This window comes from Seriola dumerili, unplaced genomic scaffold (genome assembly GCF_002260705.1).
Source record: "Seriola dumerili isolate Sdu_G_001 unplaced genomic scaffold, Sdu_1.0 BDQW01000191.1, whole genome shotgun sequence".
NCBI lineage: Eukaryota > Metazoa > Chordata > Actinopteri > Carangiformes > Carangidae > Seriola > Seriola dumerili.
In genome coordinates, this window is record NW_019174446.1 from 8,952,003 (window position 1) to 8,971,111 (window position 19,109).

At 39.5% G+C, this 19,109-nt stretch overlaps 1 protein-coding gene across 1 annotated transcript in view; it reads right to left on the reverse strand.

Annotated features, from left to right (window-relative positions):
* Window positions 1-19,109, reverse strand: part of cdkal1 (CDK5 regulatory subunit associated protein 1 like 1) — a 223,728-nt gene that overhangs the window by 63,166 nt on the left and 141,453 nt on the right. Inside the window, exon 11 of the mRNA XM_022753568.1 lies at window positions 904-1,084. Within this exon, the coding sequence (XP_022609289.1) occupies window positions 904-1,084 (181 nt within the window). The remainder of the gene's footprint in view (window positions 1-903; window positions 1,085-19,109) is intronic.

The window sequence follows — 19,109 nt, forward strand, 5'->3', positions numbered from 1 at the left end:
TACTCACTCCCCCACACACACAGACACACTTTTGATGGCTTTCAGGATTAATAATATTAAAATTCATACAGAAGTCATGACAGAACTGGAACAGGATTTTACATTTTCAGATGACAGGAGGCTGGCCTGTGTTTTCTCAATACACACACATGCAAATTTGTGTGTGCACTTACAGTGCATACAATGCTGCACGGGCAGCATCATTTGTGTCCGAACCCGACCCAAGCCCAGAAAGTTGTAACCGAGCCGGACCTGAACCCAACAAGCATTCTATTTTTTTATGTCCGAACCCAACCCAAGCCCAACACAGTTAGTGTAAGCTGAAGCACTGAGTTTGAACTACCCTGTTATGCAGTTGTTACCATGGTCACAGCTTGCCTGTTTTCCCTGACTGCACATGTGTGGGCTCCTTAAATCACTATCAAAAGGCACAGTTTTATATAGGCTATAGACACACACATTGGGCACTGTCATCAGCAGTTCGAAGCAGCCTAATTAACAGTCCTTAACCTGCCTATTGTTCAGGTTCCCGAACACGATCATTTTATGAATTTTTCTCCGAATCCAACACAACCCATCAGGGTCCAATCAGATCCTGTCAGGTCCGGGTTGAATATCCGCCCTCTAATGCACACACAATCAGCACATGCACACATGCACATACACAGTGTCAATAACAATATCTTTACCTACCTAAGCATCCATTCCTGCTCATGATACAGTTTCTGTTATACCTCGGGCTGTTATTTGGTAAGTCATTCAATTTTTAAATATCTTGGTTGGTTTTAAAGTTGATATCACCAACTTAGTTCATCACCTTCTCACATGAGCAGCTAAATTTAGCCCAATTGAGATATGCCAGATGACTAGTAAAGGACTGTCGATCTCCTTGTCCACACTCACCACATGTGCTGGTACTTGCTCCATCTTGGCGGCAGGTGTACCAGGTCTGGGGTAGAACTGGTTGATGAAGAGACTGGGGAATCGGTAGCATTTCACCAAGTCTATTGTCTCCTGGAAGTCTTCTTCCGTCTCGCCAGGAAAACCGCAGATTATATCTGTAGCGATGGTTATACCTGGGACCCTAGCAGAAAGATAGAGAGAAGGCTTTTAGGCCATAGAGTAAAATTATTATTTCCTGATTGTAAAATAGTTTTCAAAAACATCTGGTATTGGGGTGCCCTTGAGAAAGGCTTAACATCTGTTTGCTTCCACACTCATTTGATCTGTATTACCAACGGCTCATAGTACTGCTAACTCCCTGTAAAATATTTTCTCTTTGGTTATTCATAATTCAATCAGGGAGCATCGTGAAGATCAACATCCTGTAATCCAGGGGAATCTCTTGAGGAAAACTAATAATATGACAAAAAAACAACATCATACATTATACATTTCAGTCTAACATCCATTAACCTCGAACTACTACTAGATCAATTATCTAAAATTACTCTACTTTTCCCATTGCTGATACGTGCCTTTGAAAAACTATGTGAAGCACCAAAGCAATTCAGAAGGGTAAAACATTTCCCCATGGACTCATTCGGCCAATCAAAACCTGATTAGCAACTTGCTGCCAATCGTTAGCTATTGATTATTGACCTGTGGCTCATTGGATTAATTGTAGGCAGTAGGGTATGGGAATAGATGCATTGATTTGTTTTATGTATTTTGTTTGTATTGACAGCAGTTGGATGACTTATAAAAGAACTTCAAGTAAGTTACCATTGTCTGTCAGTATACCATGCATCTCTAGAGTACATACTTGACATTTCCATTATTAAAACATGGTATTTTAACATGTTGTTATACAGTTTCAATGATTGGGCTTGATCCCAACAGCATTTAACATTCTCTCTGGTGGCTTAAGTATCTGTCAATTACCAAAAGGCACAAAATTAGCAATATGATAATGCAAAAAACAACATTATACTGAGCAATAGAGAATCCTAATTATTTGTGACAGGCTGGTTCTCCAATTGCCTGTTTTTGAGGAGGAAGTTATTTGCCAGAGTCAAGTCAGACTGGAAATGGTATCCAATACAGAAATAATTGGAAATCATTCTCAATAGAAGTGAGCCAAGCCATTGATTACAAGATTTCTATCAAAGAGCTAGAAGCAGTGGAATAGGAGGTACACTGAAGCCTCTTAATGTAATGTGTAATGTGCTATATGACAAGCAGTCTGCTTTAAAAGCAAGGATTTAATTAGTAACAGACATTGGACAGATTTCCTTTGAAAAATCTTTGGATGGCATGAAAGAGGAAGACCATAGTGACTGAGTAAACTATCAATCACTAGTAATTTGGGCTTGCTTCTTTCTATTGACTCCTTCATTTATCTTTATTTTAGTCACTCTCTGTTTGCCTTTCTTCACTCATTTTGAAACAAATATCACACCTCTGATGTAATTTCATAAATGTATATGCTCCTTGATCTTACAGCTAGGCACATGGCTTCAGAACAGTTTGCACAACATATAGACAGCAATGGACTAAAAAGTAAAGATATAAACAACATAAAAAAATTCTATCTCCTGTTGAAAATCCATGAAAACTGTTAAACATTAAGACAAGAGACAAACACGTTAACATACGCAACAGATCAACAAAGAGAAAGACAGCTCAACAAAGACATTAAGAAAGGAATGGAAAAGACACTTTCTCCACAATCGACAACATGATGCATCTTTAATTACATTAACTTCCTGCATCTGCAACCCCATGATAACCTCTAACCTATTGATGAGTTCCAATTGGCTGATGGTCATTAATATTAACCAATGCCCTGCAGGCACAGGCATCCTTGACCTCTTAGATCTGCCTGACCACTACCCTATGGAAAAGTAAAACTACATAAATTAAAAACAAAAATCTGAGCATGGGATGGTTACACGGCTAAATAAATGAATAATTCTCCATTTGTGATTAAAATGAACTTCTTGAATGCCCTCAAGCAGTGGTTCTAAACCCCCTTTGAGTGTTTAACTCAAAACGCATGCTTTTAATCCCTTACTTTGTTAGGTAAACAAAGGACTAACAGCCTGTAGGCTCCAACAATAATTAATCAAATAACGTGTAATGAAAATGGGAAGATATAGTTCATTTTTTGGAGCTGAGGTTCTTCCTGTGTTGGTGTGCACAGTAGGAAATGTTTTTGTAGACAAGCAAGGTTAGTCCAAGACATTCTTGTCCTACAGGGATAAATATAGTTTGATTAAATTCATATTATTTATTGCTATTTAATGCTCTTATCACAAGAGTATAAAATGTCCATAATGCAGTCCCTTCAGCTATTTTATTAATGACAGTGGGAATGAAGGTAAATAAAATTAGAAATGTCAACAAAGAAGCAATTTTTTTCTGTACTTAATAGATAACTGTGTTTTGCATCTCCCTGGGGCTTGTAATACCTAATTTGCTATGGCCCTTTGGTGGTAGTGGTGAGAAGGTATACTCTGTAGGTAGCCAGTGTGTCCTTCTCATCCTTGCAGTGGTACTAAGAAAATTTACACCGCTGCTTAAAAACTATACTATTCAGATCATGGGTGCAAAGCAACACATGGAGATAGAATATTGAGAGAAGGGAGAGAGACTGTGTGTGAATTGGCTTTTGTGGATTTTCTTAAGGTGGAGGCTGAGAGGAAGAAAAAAAAAAAAACATGTGCGCACACAGTCATTTTGACACTTCTGTCTCTCTCAGATCTAAGGGTGAAGGAGGTGTGATGTGTGATACTAATGAACAAGAACCACATTGATACTCTCCTTGTTAAAATGAGAGAGGAGAAATGTATCTTGTTATTGTTCACCTTTCAAAAACAGAGTATGTGAGAAACAGAGAGAGGCAAAGATACAGAGAGAGAAAGACGACAGATTAGGTTTCATCTTAACTTGCTTTCAATTAAACCGGCACAGTTAGAGGGCTATTTTTAAAACTGCAAAACTGAATAACAGCTTTGTTTGTCTAACCTGGAATGACCTTTTGTCACAAAGTAATGGACATTTTTTTAACAGCGGATAAGATTTGCACTGTTTTTTGCTCGACCTGGACATATATTAGGTTTATACCTAGTCCAACAAGCCAGCCAGTTTCATGCCCAAAGCTCTAAAAATATATTCATTGGTCCCATCCAATGTTAATTAAACCTCAATTAGTTTTAAATGTAAATTCCTGTTTAATGACAGTGGACCTATGTATTCAGGGTATTGTCACATTAAAACAGAAAGTATCTGATAACACATACCTGTTTTGTTTTTTTTAAAGAAATGAGTTATCTACCCAATAAACTGAGAACTGTATGCAAAGTAAACCAAAAACAATGACAGAGCAAGATGAGTCTCTTTGGTGTGTGGAAAGGAGATAAACAGACAGAAAGGAACAGGATCTATCAAAGGAGATAGTATCTGGTATGTCAGGCCTGGAGAAAGAGCTAACATCGATGAGTATTGATTACGGAATTATATCAGAGAAAGTATTTACCAGAAAACAAAAAAGGAAAAAAAGTGATGCTGTATGATGCAGACAACATCATAACGTATCACTTAAAGTAGATATGAAAAAGAAAATGAGTAAGAATAGGAGATAATGCATAGATTTAAGTCAGACAGAAGTTAAATTAGGAATATAAATCAAATTCGCCTATGCTCATCACACTTATTGCCTTCCCAAATGGCATCTTTAAATGCAACCTAATTTTTTACAGAAGCCACATTTAATTACTCCTCTGTTTGAAAATGATCGGTCTTAATGGAAAGTAAACTAATCCCCTGTGAATATGCTATGAACATGTCTGTATGATGACAGAAAGGGGGAGAATGGACCAATTTTTATCAACAGCTAGCAGTCAGGCACTAACCTCATGACTAACGCTGGACTTCCTGTTGCTGCTTCAGAATACAAAGACCCTACAGCCCCTGAAGCCTCTAAATCAAAAGAGATAATAGGGCTTATGTGTGTGCTTTGTTCCTATCATTTCTCCTCCTGCCCCATGGAGGCACAGAGACCTCATCCCTCAAGACAGTAGCCTCCATTAGCCGTAGTGTGTGACCAGTCTGCGTTAGCATTTACACGGAGACTGTGTTCATAGGAGACTAAAGTCATTTAATTAAAACTAAAGATAAGTACACAGTTAGACCCCCATCTGCCTCAATAGGCTGAATTAAGCTTCATAAAACATACCATTGTCTACTGCACAATTATTATCAACTCTTTGTTTGCTGAGGCCCTCACACGTCCATCCATGTGTGTGTATATGTTTCCGTACACACACAGCCATCCTCTTCATCATATATTCAAAAGATATGCATGTGTATGCAAGCATGTTTGCACAACAGATGCCTGTGAGCGGCCCCCATGATAAGATGAAGGCGAGACCATTGGGACAGAAGAACCCTGAAAAACGACAGCAAGGAACAAACAGATGAGGGTGGCATGGAGGTGTAGAGTGGAAGGCGATGGGTGGAGGGATGGAAGGATGAGAGTGGAAGAAAGACAATCTGGGAAGGTAAATATTTACCTATTCATCTGTTGGAAAGAGACCATGCTACCCATCTGTGCTGCAGTGTATGTGCTGTATGTATGCTCTCTGAAATGATAATGTGTGGCGCACTGGAGCCGTTGTAGCGTAGGAGTCGGACAGTGAAGGGAGAGAGACGTGGTGAGGAGGAGAGGGAGAGCGAGATGAAAATGGGAAAAGCAATGTGCTGTGGGGAGATTTGTTGTCAAACGTAAAAAGTTTGGAAAGCTGCTGTCTTGAGGAAACTCAACTCCTAAATAAAACCACATTAACATGTAAGCTGACGGCTTTACTATAATGTGTGAGAGTGTGAGAGTGTGTGTGTGTGTGTGTTTGTGTGTGTGTGGGAGACAGAGCAGCAGCTGGGGAGAGAGTGAAATTCTACAAGGGCTGAAGTTTGAAAATTACCGTACCACAACATATTGTGTGAAAATTATGTCCAAGTCAGATATAATCAACGCTATGTGAGGATTAGCAGTGGGGTTTTCGCCATGGATAATATGGTCCTCATACACCATGTGTCCAGTCCAACACTGGAAAAAAAGTTACGACATCTCTTTGATTTATTATTCTAAAAGTCTAAATGTGATTTTGTTCAATTGTCACCTTGAGACTGCCAATTGACAGTTCATTGATCCATCTCAATTTTACCAGATATCCCTGTCAGTTATTTCTAAAACAAAACTTTTAAACTCAGTAACTTGTGTGTCAGCTGTTACTAGGTCACACTTAAAATACTTGTTTGAGAAGTGAAGCTGGCTTTGAAAAAAAAAAATTACAATTCATCTATACAAAAGATATCTCGCATGATGAACTCGACCCTTAAGAGCCTGTGAAATATTCTGAAAACAAAAAAAACATCTGCCATCTTGTTGACTCATTTACCTCATCAAATTCCTTTCCAACATACAGTATACACATCAACACACTTTTAAAAGGTCATCCGCATCTGCGTTTGCACTGATTTTACCAAGAGAAAAACTCTTCTGAAGATGTGATCAAAACATCAGGAACACAGAGTCGTAACATGTCATATGCTTAGCACTTATCATAACTGCTGCCTGAAATACGTTTAATAGAAAATTGTCAGTGACGTTCAATACACATTTGTCATTTGCAGTGTGTCATCCAGGTCGGTTATTTCTTGGTTTGACGTCTTGATTCGTATTAGTGTTGCTTGTTTTTAACTTTAGTTTGTTCAGAGGTTCGGTTTTCTACCCTCACCCTTTTATTCACTTCTCCATGTTATCATTGCTCTGAGGCTGCTCTACTTTTATGTATGTATTACATTCATTATTGTGTAAACCAACTAGATGAAAAACATCTCACTCACACTGTATTTTATATCTAACAGAAAACATTCCTTCCTAAAAAAGGAGAAACAGAAGAAACCTATGGGGCACGAGTAGGGATCCTTGTGAGGAGTGTGAGTAATCACTCAGACACTTAAGTGTTTGATTTAGCCGTGGCAGCTGGAGGTAATGGCACTGTCATGTAGCAGCTCAATTTACAGGGGTAAAGAGAGAGAGAGAGAGAGAAAGAGAGAGAGAGAGAGTGGGGTCTTCTTGGTGATCACTCACTTTCCTCACCCACTTCCACCATCAAGGATAAAGGAGGTTACTGTCAGAACTGGTTGCGGAGGTGCCAGGTGACTGGCCAGATAACAGGAGGATTTCAGACAGATTACAGCTGAACAGTCAAACAATGGTTCCCTCTGTGGCTCTAATGCAGACTTCAATGACTGTAAAATGACTTTAGATGCCTAAGTGACGGCTGCCATGACCTAAAAACCTGATTACATCTGACAATAGTCGAGTGGAGGTAATGTTGTCGTCTAATTCTATTTGTTTGTTTGTCTGAAAGGTTTCAAGAATTTGACCACTTATGAGAAGTTTCATGAAACCAGGAAATTTCAAGTCCAGTTTCAGGTAGAGTCATTAAATTTGTCATATTACAAATTAGTATTGGTGGCAGTTAACACTTTATAAAGTTGAATGTTCATAAACACAGATGTTCTAAGTGACTAAAAAGTCTGCACTTTTTACTTTTTAGCTGTTTTTCATCTTTGATGGAAAACAGCTAAAAAAGTAAAAACTAATGCTCTGAGACAAGCTGGCAGTTATATTCTGGCATTTTGCCGTGAGGTAATTCAACGCCTGAAGGACGCAAAAGAAGAAAAAGCTGAATGCAGTATGCTTGAGAGTAGAGAGGTGACAGACAAATGATTGGTTAAGAGACAGAATGTGACAGGTGATGGCTTCAGTTGGCCTGCAAGGAGCTGTCAAACTGTCACAAAGACTCTCTCAACCTGCATCCTTCGCTCATTCTTTCCTCAAATCCTTGCTTTCTCTCAGTCTATCTTGTGGGTTTTAGAAAGTGAATTGTGGAATTACTTTTTTTTTTGTGAGAACCTCGCACATGCACGAGAACACGAGCAGGCACTGCTACATTAAATGCACCGAGCTGTGACAGTCTCCTTGACTGCACCACAGTATCTCTCGCTCTCACATACTTTATCATCGTCCTCCCTTAATCATTGTTACTCATTAGCTATTATTTATCTGCAATGGTGATTGACAGAATTCAGGTTTGAATATTTGAAGAATTAAAAAGACATCAAAATTATGTGTCCTTACGTTATTCTTTAGACTGTGTTTGTTCAGTCAAAGTCTATAATTCTTTCCATTAGTTGTTTCACATCTTGGCAACGTCATTGGTCTGCTGAGTGAATACCAAGTCATTTGCTTCGAACCCTGAGGGGTAAAAACTCTTTCAGTCTATCAGTGTGGTCATTTGTAAAGATCGAGGTGGCTTCTCTGGAATGAATGGAGAGCCAAGTAAATAATGATCCCAGTGGGGTCATCAGTAAACTTTATCATTTAATGAAACAGCCTGAACACACCAGAGCAGAACTGCAGTTCAATTTAACTCAAACAGTTACGCATGCAGACACACACATACTTCATTAGCCTTGGAGAAGGGTAAGAAGAACACACACACACACACACACACATTTCATTAGTCTTTTTTTGGAGTAATAAGAGCGCACAGACACCACAAAACTATGCACTCACTCATCCACACACAGTTATTGTACGTACGCACGCACGCACGCACGCACACACACACACACACACAAAAATATATATGCCTACGGAGGTCTGCAGTGCAAAGGCATGACACTCGTGACCATCTAGTCAGGCGTTAAATGGGCTATCTTTGCACTTTATTTCAATTTAATCCAACCTTCATTGACATACCCACGGTATGTGATTCATTATTCCATCCTGGTGTGCTGACCTGACCTGCACAGATATGGATAACATCAAAGCACCGGATAAATGCTGGACATAAAAGCCTTACCTGAATCAAATGAATGGTGGGCATGCTTTAAGTGTAAGCTTTTTCAGGCTCTCTCTATCAAGCTCCTCATCCACAGCAAGCTAGAAATATTGTTAATGACATAAACTGCTGTAGCAAGTAACTACATACATCTTTTTCGCACAGAGGGAGATATAAGTGGATGTTCCAAAATGCTAAAAAAGATCAGTAATTAAAATTGACATTTTCAGAGAGAGGAAGAACTACCTCTCTGTAAAATTGGACTAATGGAAGTTAAAGGGACCACTAAGGTAATTGTTAGGTCAAAAGTTACCAATACTGAAAAGGCTTAGGTAAGGGCCATTTGTACACCAGTGTGTATAGATCAGCAACAGAGGAACAGAAGCTTTGGGCTCACATGCAGAGGCTGCTTCTCCAGCGGGTGGGAGAACTACGTTTGCTTGCATAGCTGACTAGCAAGTATGGGCAATCCCATCAATGCAGACACATTCTTCCACAGTTTACTCACAGTTAGGCCAAAGAAGAGGAAATTAAATCAAAGACGTGAAACGCAGAGAGAAATATCAACTGTTAACAAGGGTGAACACTGCATAATGTAGGAAGAGACTTTTGATTGATGCTGAAGTTGGTTGTTTTCTGTTAGACAGGTAATTAACTGACTAATTATTTTAACTAACTAATGATTTTATGAATCATTAAGCTGATAGTCACTGGAGCCCATTGGCAGCATCATATGGGCTTTTCTTGAGAATGAAGAACCTGTCAGAGAAAATCAGTCTGTGCTGCTTTTAATGTGCGATTTCCAGATCCAGTAAGATTAGCAACATCAGCAGGACTTTGACAGAGTCTACAGGACAATCATCACAATGTGACACACAGTCACAACACTGTATTGCCAATAAGGGGAATGTATATGTTCTTTTTTTTATTTTACCAGAGCCTTACTAATAATGTGAACTAATCTACCAAAATTATTACATTTCTTATAAATTTTTTTTTTTTTTTTTTTTTTTTTTTTTTACAAATCTTCAAAAATCAGACATAAGATATTTTTTGTAAACAAAGTAACTGTATGTAAACAATGAAATACTGAGTTGAGGGTTAATTAAAAAAGTACAGTCATTAAAAATGTATCCATTCCTATGCACTCTCTACCTCGTCCCTTTGATGGCCCTTAACTGTCAATAATATTCCATGAAAGAGTAAAGTGCACATACACAGAAAGCAATAAGTTTTCCTCTCACACTCAAACTGCCTACTGTTACAGACCTGGCATAGCTTCATATAAAACCTGAGGAATATGTAACAGTAGATGAAATGAAATGGGAAGGGGTAAGACTGCATTCCTCTGGGTTTAATAGCTTAACACTGCTAAACATTACTTAACCTTCAAGCTTAGTATTTTGGCGGCAAATTTCCCTCCCTGGAGACAACAGTTTACAGCAATTTAGAAAACACACACAAACACGTAAGTGGTAACACAGCGGAGCTCGCTGCCAGTGGAAATCCACTTGAGGCAGGAGTAGCTGTTGCATAATGGCAAAGTCAAAAACACAGTGTCACTCAAACACACAAACAGATACACACATCTACTCTCAAACAGACACATTATAGCACAGACACTGTGAGTGAACTTGTGTGGGTGAAAATAAGCTCTCAAAGTTAGGTTGAGTCACCGAGCAAGAGAAATATGATATGTGCGAGAGAGAGACCGAGAGAGAGAGAAAGAGAGAGGTGAGTAAGATTGTGAAACATGACTGTGCTCCTAGATGTCAGTATCAGTTGACCTTGTGTGTGTGCTTATGTGTGAATGCTGGGAAGGTGCAAGCACCTGGCAAGTTAGCACTTTGCTGCCTTGTAACTGACTTTCCATTATGTTTGAGAGAGGTTGTTTACATGCCCAAATTGTACCGGCACGCTACCTTACACCCAGTGATGTGTCCCTGTGGAGATGCAGGTGTTAGCAAGTGTGTGTGTGTGTGTGTGTGTGTGTGTGTGTGTGTGTGTGTGTGTGTGTGGCCAATACCTAAGCACACTACTGACCCTCTAATCAAACCTATGGCTAATTCGTGTTGCTTTTACATGTGATAATATACATTTTCTGTGTATTTTATGAAGTCAAATTTAATGTATGACCCATGTAACTGATGATAATTAAAAAAACAACAATTACAACAAAAACTAACCTGGATTGATTGTGTTGTGGCAGTTTTGAAATCAGAGGCAGAACAGTCTCACTGAATGATATGAGAACAAACAGTCTGCCCTGATCTCATGCAGTTTCAGTTTGCACTTGGCGTATATTGTCTAGTGGAAAACAAGTCAATGTACTTTCCCATACTAGTGTACAACTAACATTTGTTTGAGGGAATATGAAAAACAAACACCACTACATCTTTAAAGCAAACACAGACAAGGTATAACAAGTGAGGAAACTGTGGTAACTCAAACATAACCTTAGTCCTTCAGGAACACAGGTAACATTGAGGCCCATGAGTCAAACACACATTAAAGTATTCAATTGATTAAAATAACAATGATAAACCACTGCCACTTCGTTAAGGACAATATTGACTGACCAATTCTGTGATGTTTGACCAAATTTGTCTCAAATTTGCCCTGAAAATAATAAGTGCTGATAATGAAAAAGAAAGAGTGACTAATATAATATCAAAAAAATGTTGTTTTTGACTTTAAATTAAATGAGATCCAATGGGACACCTCGTTCTTTCTTAATTACTTTTGGCAGGGTGTGTGTGGGCTGGGCTGTTTTTCTACCTGCTCTTTGTGACCACAGGGAGGCATAGAGTTTCACTTCTGCTGCTAACACGTTTTGAGGACGCACACAAACACATACAGCTTAGATAAGTGTTAATACTCCCTGTCCATCTGTGTGTTCTCCCGCCCTCTAATGAACACACTATACTCATCCTCCTGTGTGTGTGTGTGTGTGTGTGTGTGTGTGTGTGTGTGTGTGTGTGTGTTCTTTTCTCTCTAAAGGCAGGAAGGATAGGTATTGTGGTGAGAGGCCCAATAATAAATTAAGATGACTTAATAAAGGAAAACTTAACTCCTGTAATCATAGTGAATCTGTATTTATCCAGTGTGCGTGCATGTGTGTGTGTGTGTATTTCTTGTGGGGAGGAAATAAGGTATAATCCAGAGGAAGTATCAGTAAGACAAGGATGTGTTAAGAACTGCCAAGAGTCATTATCCACAAGTCGTTTCTCTCTCTCTCTCAAGTGCACACACACACAAACATGCACGCGCGCACACACACACACACACACACACACACGCACACACACGCACACACACGCAAACACGCACACACGCACACACACACACACGCACACGTCAGTTTCAGCTTGTTGTGAAGTTAATGACTCGTTTTCTGCTGGTTTCCTGTTGTTTAAACGGAGCCAAATCACAATGCTAGACTTATTGACACACACCGCCAGGTATGTGAGCAGGAAGCCTCCCTCCTCTCCCTCTTTTACTCCTTCCTGGATTAAATCACTTCTATACACAAACACCACGAGGCAAACATCATAAACAAGCAGACAAACAGATGAATAGTATTCTCATCTGTGTGTGATCTTAATTTAAAGGTGGGAAGTTCTTGCTCATATTATATATATAATCGAATTGGATCTTAGAATAAATGTATTACTTGTTGAAGAGTAGGATATTTGCTCTTATGTATACTTAAAAACAAGAAGTAAGTTTACCTGTGATCACTGCAACAAGAGTGATAGCTGTGTTTTCCAAATAAAACTAGTTGCATGAACGAGGTTAATAAATAACATGTGAACACCAGAGATTTCTCAGTTTTGGACTGGGTTGTGTCTAATGCGACATGGCTCCACATGGTAAGGAGTTGTCTGAACAAGTAGGAAGCCAGATTGTGACACTTCATACAAGAGCATCAGCAGGCTACTGAACAAATGCCAAAACACAAATGCAGCAGTGGTTAGGAGGCGGAAGAAAAACATACTCTTCGGTCGTCTTTGAAAGATGATGCCACACACAATTTGGTATTTATGCAACTTCACACTGAAAAACAGATGGGTACGTCTGTTCTGATTTGGCACAAGGATTATCTGTGGAAACTGGTGTTTCAGTGACTGATCAGACAGTGCGAATAAGGGCATTGCATAAAGTCAAACTCTAGAGACTTATCTTCAAGAATTTGACAACACATAAAAAAATGCTGCAAAGTGAGACAACCAAATACAGAAACACGCATCAAATACAGTGCAAGCATCACAGACCACGACGGAAATGTTTCCAGGAGACACTAAAGAGTGATAAACACAGTTAGAACATGCTTCTTGTTGTCGACTATCCATCAGTGGTGTTGGTTTCTTTAAACATTCTCGCTATTTGGTTGTGTTTTCTGTATTTGTACAATTTATACTTGGGTATGTAACAACAGTCAACCATACCCTCTATTTGTGACATTTTCATGGACAAAATCTGTGATGTCACACAATCAAAGCTTTCTGAATGAATGTTGTTGATGTGTGGATATGGGTTTACTGTTGGTGCCCAAGATGGCAAGGACAGAGTGTGTTATGCTGAGGCACCTGTCAGTCACCATGGTGGGCTCAGATTTAACATATTCAACAGCAGTGACACAGACAGAGGAAAGCTTATACACAGATGCTTATGAGTTCAAATCTGCTTGGTACTTGAGGAAAATATGGAAGTGAGAACTTTGGTATTCAAATGGAGCTGTTGAGTGGTGAGTTTATAGCACACAAGTGTGTGTGTGCTTGTTTGTGCTTGTGTGTGTGTGTGTGTGTGTGTGTGAGATGTTCCCTGTGCCTGTGATGACTAAACCAGTCTCTTTGTTGTACATGTTGTTATTCTATGTGTGTGGTTGGATAAAGGTTTTCAATCAAAGACAGAGTCAAAACACAAGCGAAACCCTGAAAGCCTCATTTACTTTACTTTACTTGCTGAATCATCAGCTGAAGGGAGAAAGGAGGGGTGAAATGTTGACAAGTCCCGCCAGTGTGGCAGGTTATCGCGGCAAACCTGTCTTGCTCACTGCTCTCTTCCCGCCTCTCTTAACCTCTCTTCTTCTCTCTTCTCCCCTCTTCTCCCCTCCAATGCCTTCAGGGAGCTGCCGCCCTTTCCACCTACTATTCCAGTGAAACATTAGCCCTAGCCGATACCTTAAACCTTTAAGTGTGTGAGTGCGTGTGTGTAAACTATTGAAGGTATGTCTTCAACAACAAACAGAGTGTGCGACCGTCTCCACACGCTACTGATACATGTGTCCTGCCGTAACCCAGGGAGGTTTGATATAACCCTGTCACTCCTCGTGACTAATAGAGATGACTAACACGTGTGCACACACACACACAAACATAGATACACGCACACAGACCACACGCAAAGGCAACAGTCTTGGAGCCATTTGTTTGGAGAGAAACAGTCACTACACTCAAGAGAGACTGAGACAGACGGAAAGTTTATCATCAACGCACTATATCAACAGTCACAGCGTCACTCTGCCGGAACACTGCACCACACTACACACCACACTACTAACACTTAAAGGTGCCTTCAATACAATGGAGCTTAGCCAATCAAATTGTGACTGTTTTGTAAATACACCATTATTACTTTTTTCTGTCTCAAATCTCTGCGCACACTAGTTAAAAATCAATCCAAGGAAGTTACAATGAAGTGAAAATTACTTTAACACAAATAACGGCACATTCTGACAGGCTGCTAGCATTCAACTATGCTAAAGAAAGCATGTGTGTTATTATCATGGTCACAAAAGAATGACACCTTCGAGTCATGCAATGTGAATTATAATTAATTTTTATCATACAAGTCTTTAGAGTTTAGAGTAGTCTGAAAAATGTAGATAATTTCTTCTGAATACAATATTGTGAGTGTATATAAATTCCAATGATGCCATCTCTAAAAGAGACATACAGTATGACTGTTTACCACCTGAAACCAAAGGATCGAGCAATAAAACCATGACAGCCAAAATCAGTGGGTTAAGTTGTTACTTTTCCCATGTGGGAATGTAGAAGACAGAGGTGATTTTTTGAAATCTTGAAACAGTTTTGTATAAGTCAAATCCTGTTTAGAACAAGGGCACACTGCTATTTATCCAAATGTTACATAAAAGAGAGAGAGCTATCATCACATCACTGATGGATAATGGAATTTGGCATTTTGGGAGTGGCATGCAATAAAAACAACAGGGTCAAGAGCCAGATTTGACCCCTGTGATTTGTGAATATAAGGTATGAATATTATCCGTATGAATCACCATGGTGTTTTGACCAGCTGCATACTTGTGTGAAGTGATAAAATGTTCTATTCACTATATACATCATAGTGGGTGCCTCTAAATCTGGAATAATGTGCTGAAAAGTCCAGAGACCACCCAGAGACAAGCCCGTCTCTGTTGCCTTTCGTGTTTATGTACTGATCATTTTAGAATAAAATTCCTCCTGGGCAAGGGAAAAGAGACAATATTCACATAATAGCTCTCTCTCTGACGTCTTTCTGTAACAACTAAGACAATATAAAACAAAACCTGTCAAATAATTGTAGATCATTAAACGAAATCAGGTGCAGCAATAACCGTGTTTTTGCATGCTGAACGAGGGTGAACAAGGTTGAAATTTTAAAACAGGACAGAAAAAAACAATGCTGTATTGTGAGTTGTGTTGTAGGTCAGAATGATTTCATTCATACCAATTTGTGAGGTTCATAAATGGAATAAAGCAGGACAGAATGGTAACAAAACGCTCAAACGGAGATTAACTGGGGAGTCCGAGGTTTTCAGGTTGCGTTGTAGGTCACAGGTCATTGTGTTGTTCAGCTGATGGGATCACACAGATTAATCACCTGTTGACCTATCCAAATCCTCATTCCTGTGGGATCACAATTCTAAAAACTCCACATCTGTTGCAGCTGGAGTTGTCCTCAACATTATGTAAACTTTGATACTTTGCTACTGCTGTTTATTGTTGCCTCCCCATTTATTTATTTCTTTCAATAATACAGATATTTTGGAGATTGCAATACAAGAAATGCTTAGATAAAATATGCACAGTTGACAGGCATGTGAGTGAGTGCGTCTCCTTGGGAGAAGGACCTCTATGGCCTGAGATTGAAAGGCTTTTCAGAGGTCAGGAACATGTAACCTCCAGGGAAACCAACCTACCACCATGAGGGAAACCAACGAGGGTGTGAGGGTCGCTCAATGCCCAGCCCTCGCCAATCATCTACCCTTTCCTGGTAACATGATGGCTTTACCCTCCCCCTACACAACCAATCCCCAACACACAGACATATAACTATTCTTTTCCAGGCGCTTCTTCATCTTTGCTCCCTGTGGTTCAAACACACTTAATCCTCGAGAATAGCTGAGGGAAAATCAGTCCTATATTATGGCAAACTACGAAACAACTGTGGAAAATCCTCTGACCATGTTCACTCGGTCTGTAACAGCCTTATTCCACCATAACAGGATTTTCTCCATACATCATTACATAAAGACTGTACTTCATTATGTGATTTTAATTGATAGAAGCAGAGAGAAAAGAGTGAAAAAAATATGGTCTGTGTTGGCAGGCGAGGACAAATTAACCATTTTATTGAAATAATTATGCGACTGATTGTTAGAATTAGGCATGGCTGAAAACAATCAGTTATAACAACTTGGAGAAATGAGTTACTATGTCATTCAAAGGAGAGTATATTTAATGCAATTTTTCTCTGTGGATATGGATGACTTTAGAGGAACTTGAACTTAATCCATCATGCCAACAATGTTATGTGTTTCAGCGGTGTTTGCATTGTTCTCCAGCACGTCCTGGGTGTGAAAAAAAAAAAACAGTTTGTCTTTCATAATGACCTCAATCTTAAGAAACACAGAATTGATTTTCCTCCAGCAGCTCATCTACACACGCCTCAATAAGGGTCAGAGAAGCCCTGATTTACCATTAGATTTAATAAGTGTGAATGAGCTTTCAGCGACAGGAGATTTGGGCATTCAGCCATTAAGAGACCTTTAAACTCAATACATGTTCCAGTGTGGCACAAATCAAACTGTTCGAACAAGCTGTTGTATGGTCATGAGTGTGAGAAATTAACTTTTTTTTTCCTTTTCTCTCCAGAGTGCGATGTTTGGTTCGTTTCTAGGTAAATTGCAAATATAGACTTAATTAGTGAGACTTAGATTTGTTTTACTTGCCACTGTTGGAAACTTTCAGCATTGTTCTAGAGAAGACTATGGGGATATATTTCACTGTAATCTTTTCTAGTTGTTTAGTTGAAACAATTGCACCTTTGAATTTTTTGAGGGTAATATTCACTGCTTCATGACTCTTAGCTTCTGACCAAAACAATTGCATTTTCCTCGGAAAGACTGTAGTGTAAAGTATCACCAGTCGTAAACTCGCTGATATCACCTACTGAGGAACAGCAGGGACTGCTCTTTCACTCTAATATTTACTGAGGGCATTTTAAATTTCATGGGCATTCTTTGAACTTTAATGTTGCCAAGAGTGACCCATAATTCCTGATCTTGACTGATACTATATCAGTAATATTTTCTTTCACTTCCTACGTTACCCTGACTTGTTTATTTCCTCCACTTTTAGGAATAGTTATGGGGTCACCAAGCCTCTTTGTGACCAGGTGACTTAACTCACTCAGCAGTGGTGGTGTCTGATTGCACAGATGTGCAAGGACTAAGGAATTACCCGCAAAGTAATCTGCCTGCAGAAAACTAAATTTAAGTTCAGAATGGAGTTCAAGATCCTCAGCCGTGAACGGTATCAAGGAGGGAGGTCTGATGTGTTCGCGTTTATGTGTGTGTGTACTGGTTTTCCCTGACAAGGAAGGCCAGAGGCGTTTGCCCCCTCATGACCTCTCCAGTGTTGGTGGCATTAAGGAGTTCACAAAGAGAAATGTATTCTTCTCCTGCTGTGTGTTTGTGAGATAACCTCTGACCTCACGCATACCTGCACAAGGTTCCTGCCTGTCTTATCATTTCAGGTGAACTTTACATGGCTAAACTAAGGACTAATTGTGAGAACCTACAGTAAAAGTCACCTGTGAGGCTGACTCACTACCACCCGCTCACAGAGCTTCCCCCTCCACCTCGAGTTGTTCATGTTTGCTTGACAGCACCAGTGTGAAATGCAGTGATGTCAATGTTAAAATAGATGTGTGTAAGTCCAAATTTATCTTTAATAGCAAGCTCAAACGTTTACATCTCCTTTGATAAACCCTCTAGGTAATTAATTTCAACATGTAAAATCAGGTTTCTGATCTTTAAAAAACTTTGTCAGCAGTTACAGCTTGATGAGTGACACCAAGTGTGTTAAATTAGGCGCGCAGTTTATATTTGCAAGTGGGTAGAACTGCAGGAGCAGTTTCAAGCAGTTTGCTGAGAGCAAAAAAAACAATTAGATCAGGGACACAGCTGTCAGAGGACCTCAAAATGAATTTGGTAAACTTTCATAAAGCTGGAGAGGGATATAAAAATATTTCAAAGCGTTTAGGGATACCAGCACCAACTGTGAAGACCATAATCCAGATATGGAAGAAGTATGGACACACAAAGACTCTACCAAGGAGTGGAAGATTGAGAAAAATAACCGAAAGAGCTGCTAGAAAACTTTCTCAAGAGCTACGTACGAATCCAAAACAAACAGCAGGGGACCTGAAAAAGTCCTTATAGGCAAATGGAATAAAAGTCCACATTTCCACAGTTAAGTGCAGTCTGCACAAGTCTGGAATGTTTAGGAGAAAAGTGCGCATACTTCTAGGCACAAGGCAGCACGCTTGGAGTATGCTAAAGAGGATGTGAACAAATCAAATGAGTTTCTGAACAAGATTGTGGTCTGATGAGACCAAAGTTGAATTATTTGGTCACAATTTGCACAGGTACTGCATGTGTGGCGAGAAAAAAACTCTGCCTACGAGGAGAGGAACACTATTCCCACAGGTGAACACGGTGGAGGCTCCATGATGTTTTGGAGGTGTGTGTCTGCATCAGGCACAGAAGCTCTGGATAAGATGGAAGGAAGACTGAGAAGAAGGCTATACATCGCAGACAGTCAAGAAACCTGGTAGACTTGGAACAAATATGCCATGAAGAATGGGTTAAGATTAGAGGATACAAAATCTGCACAGAGGGTACCTACACAGGTTGGAGTTGGTTATAAAGGCAAAGAGAGGACATACAAAGTATTAAAG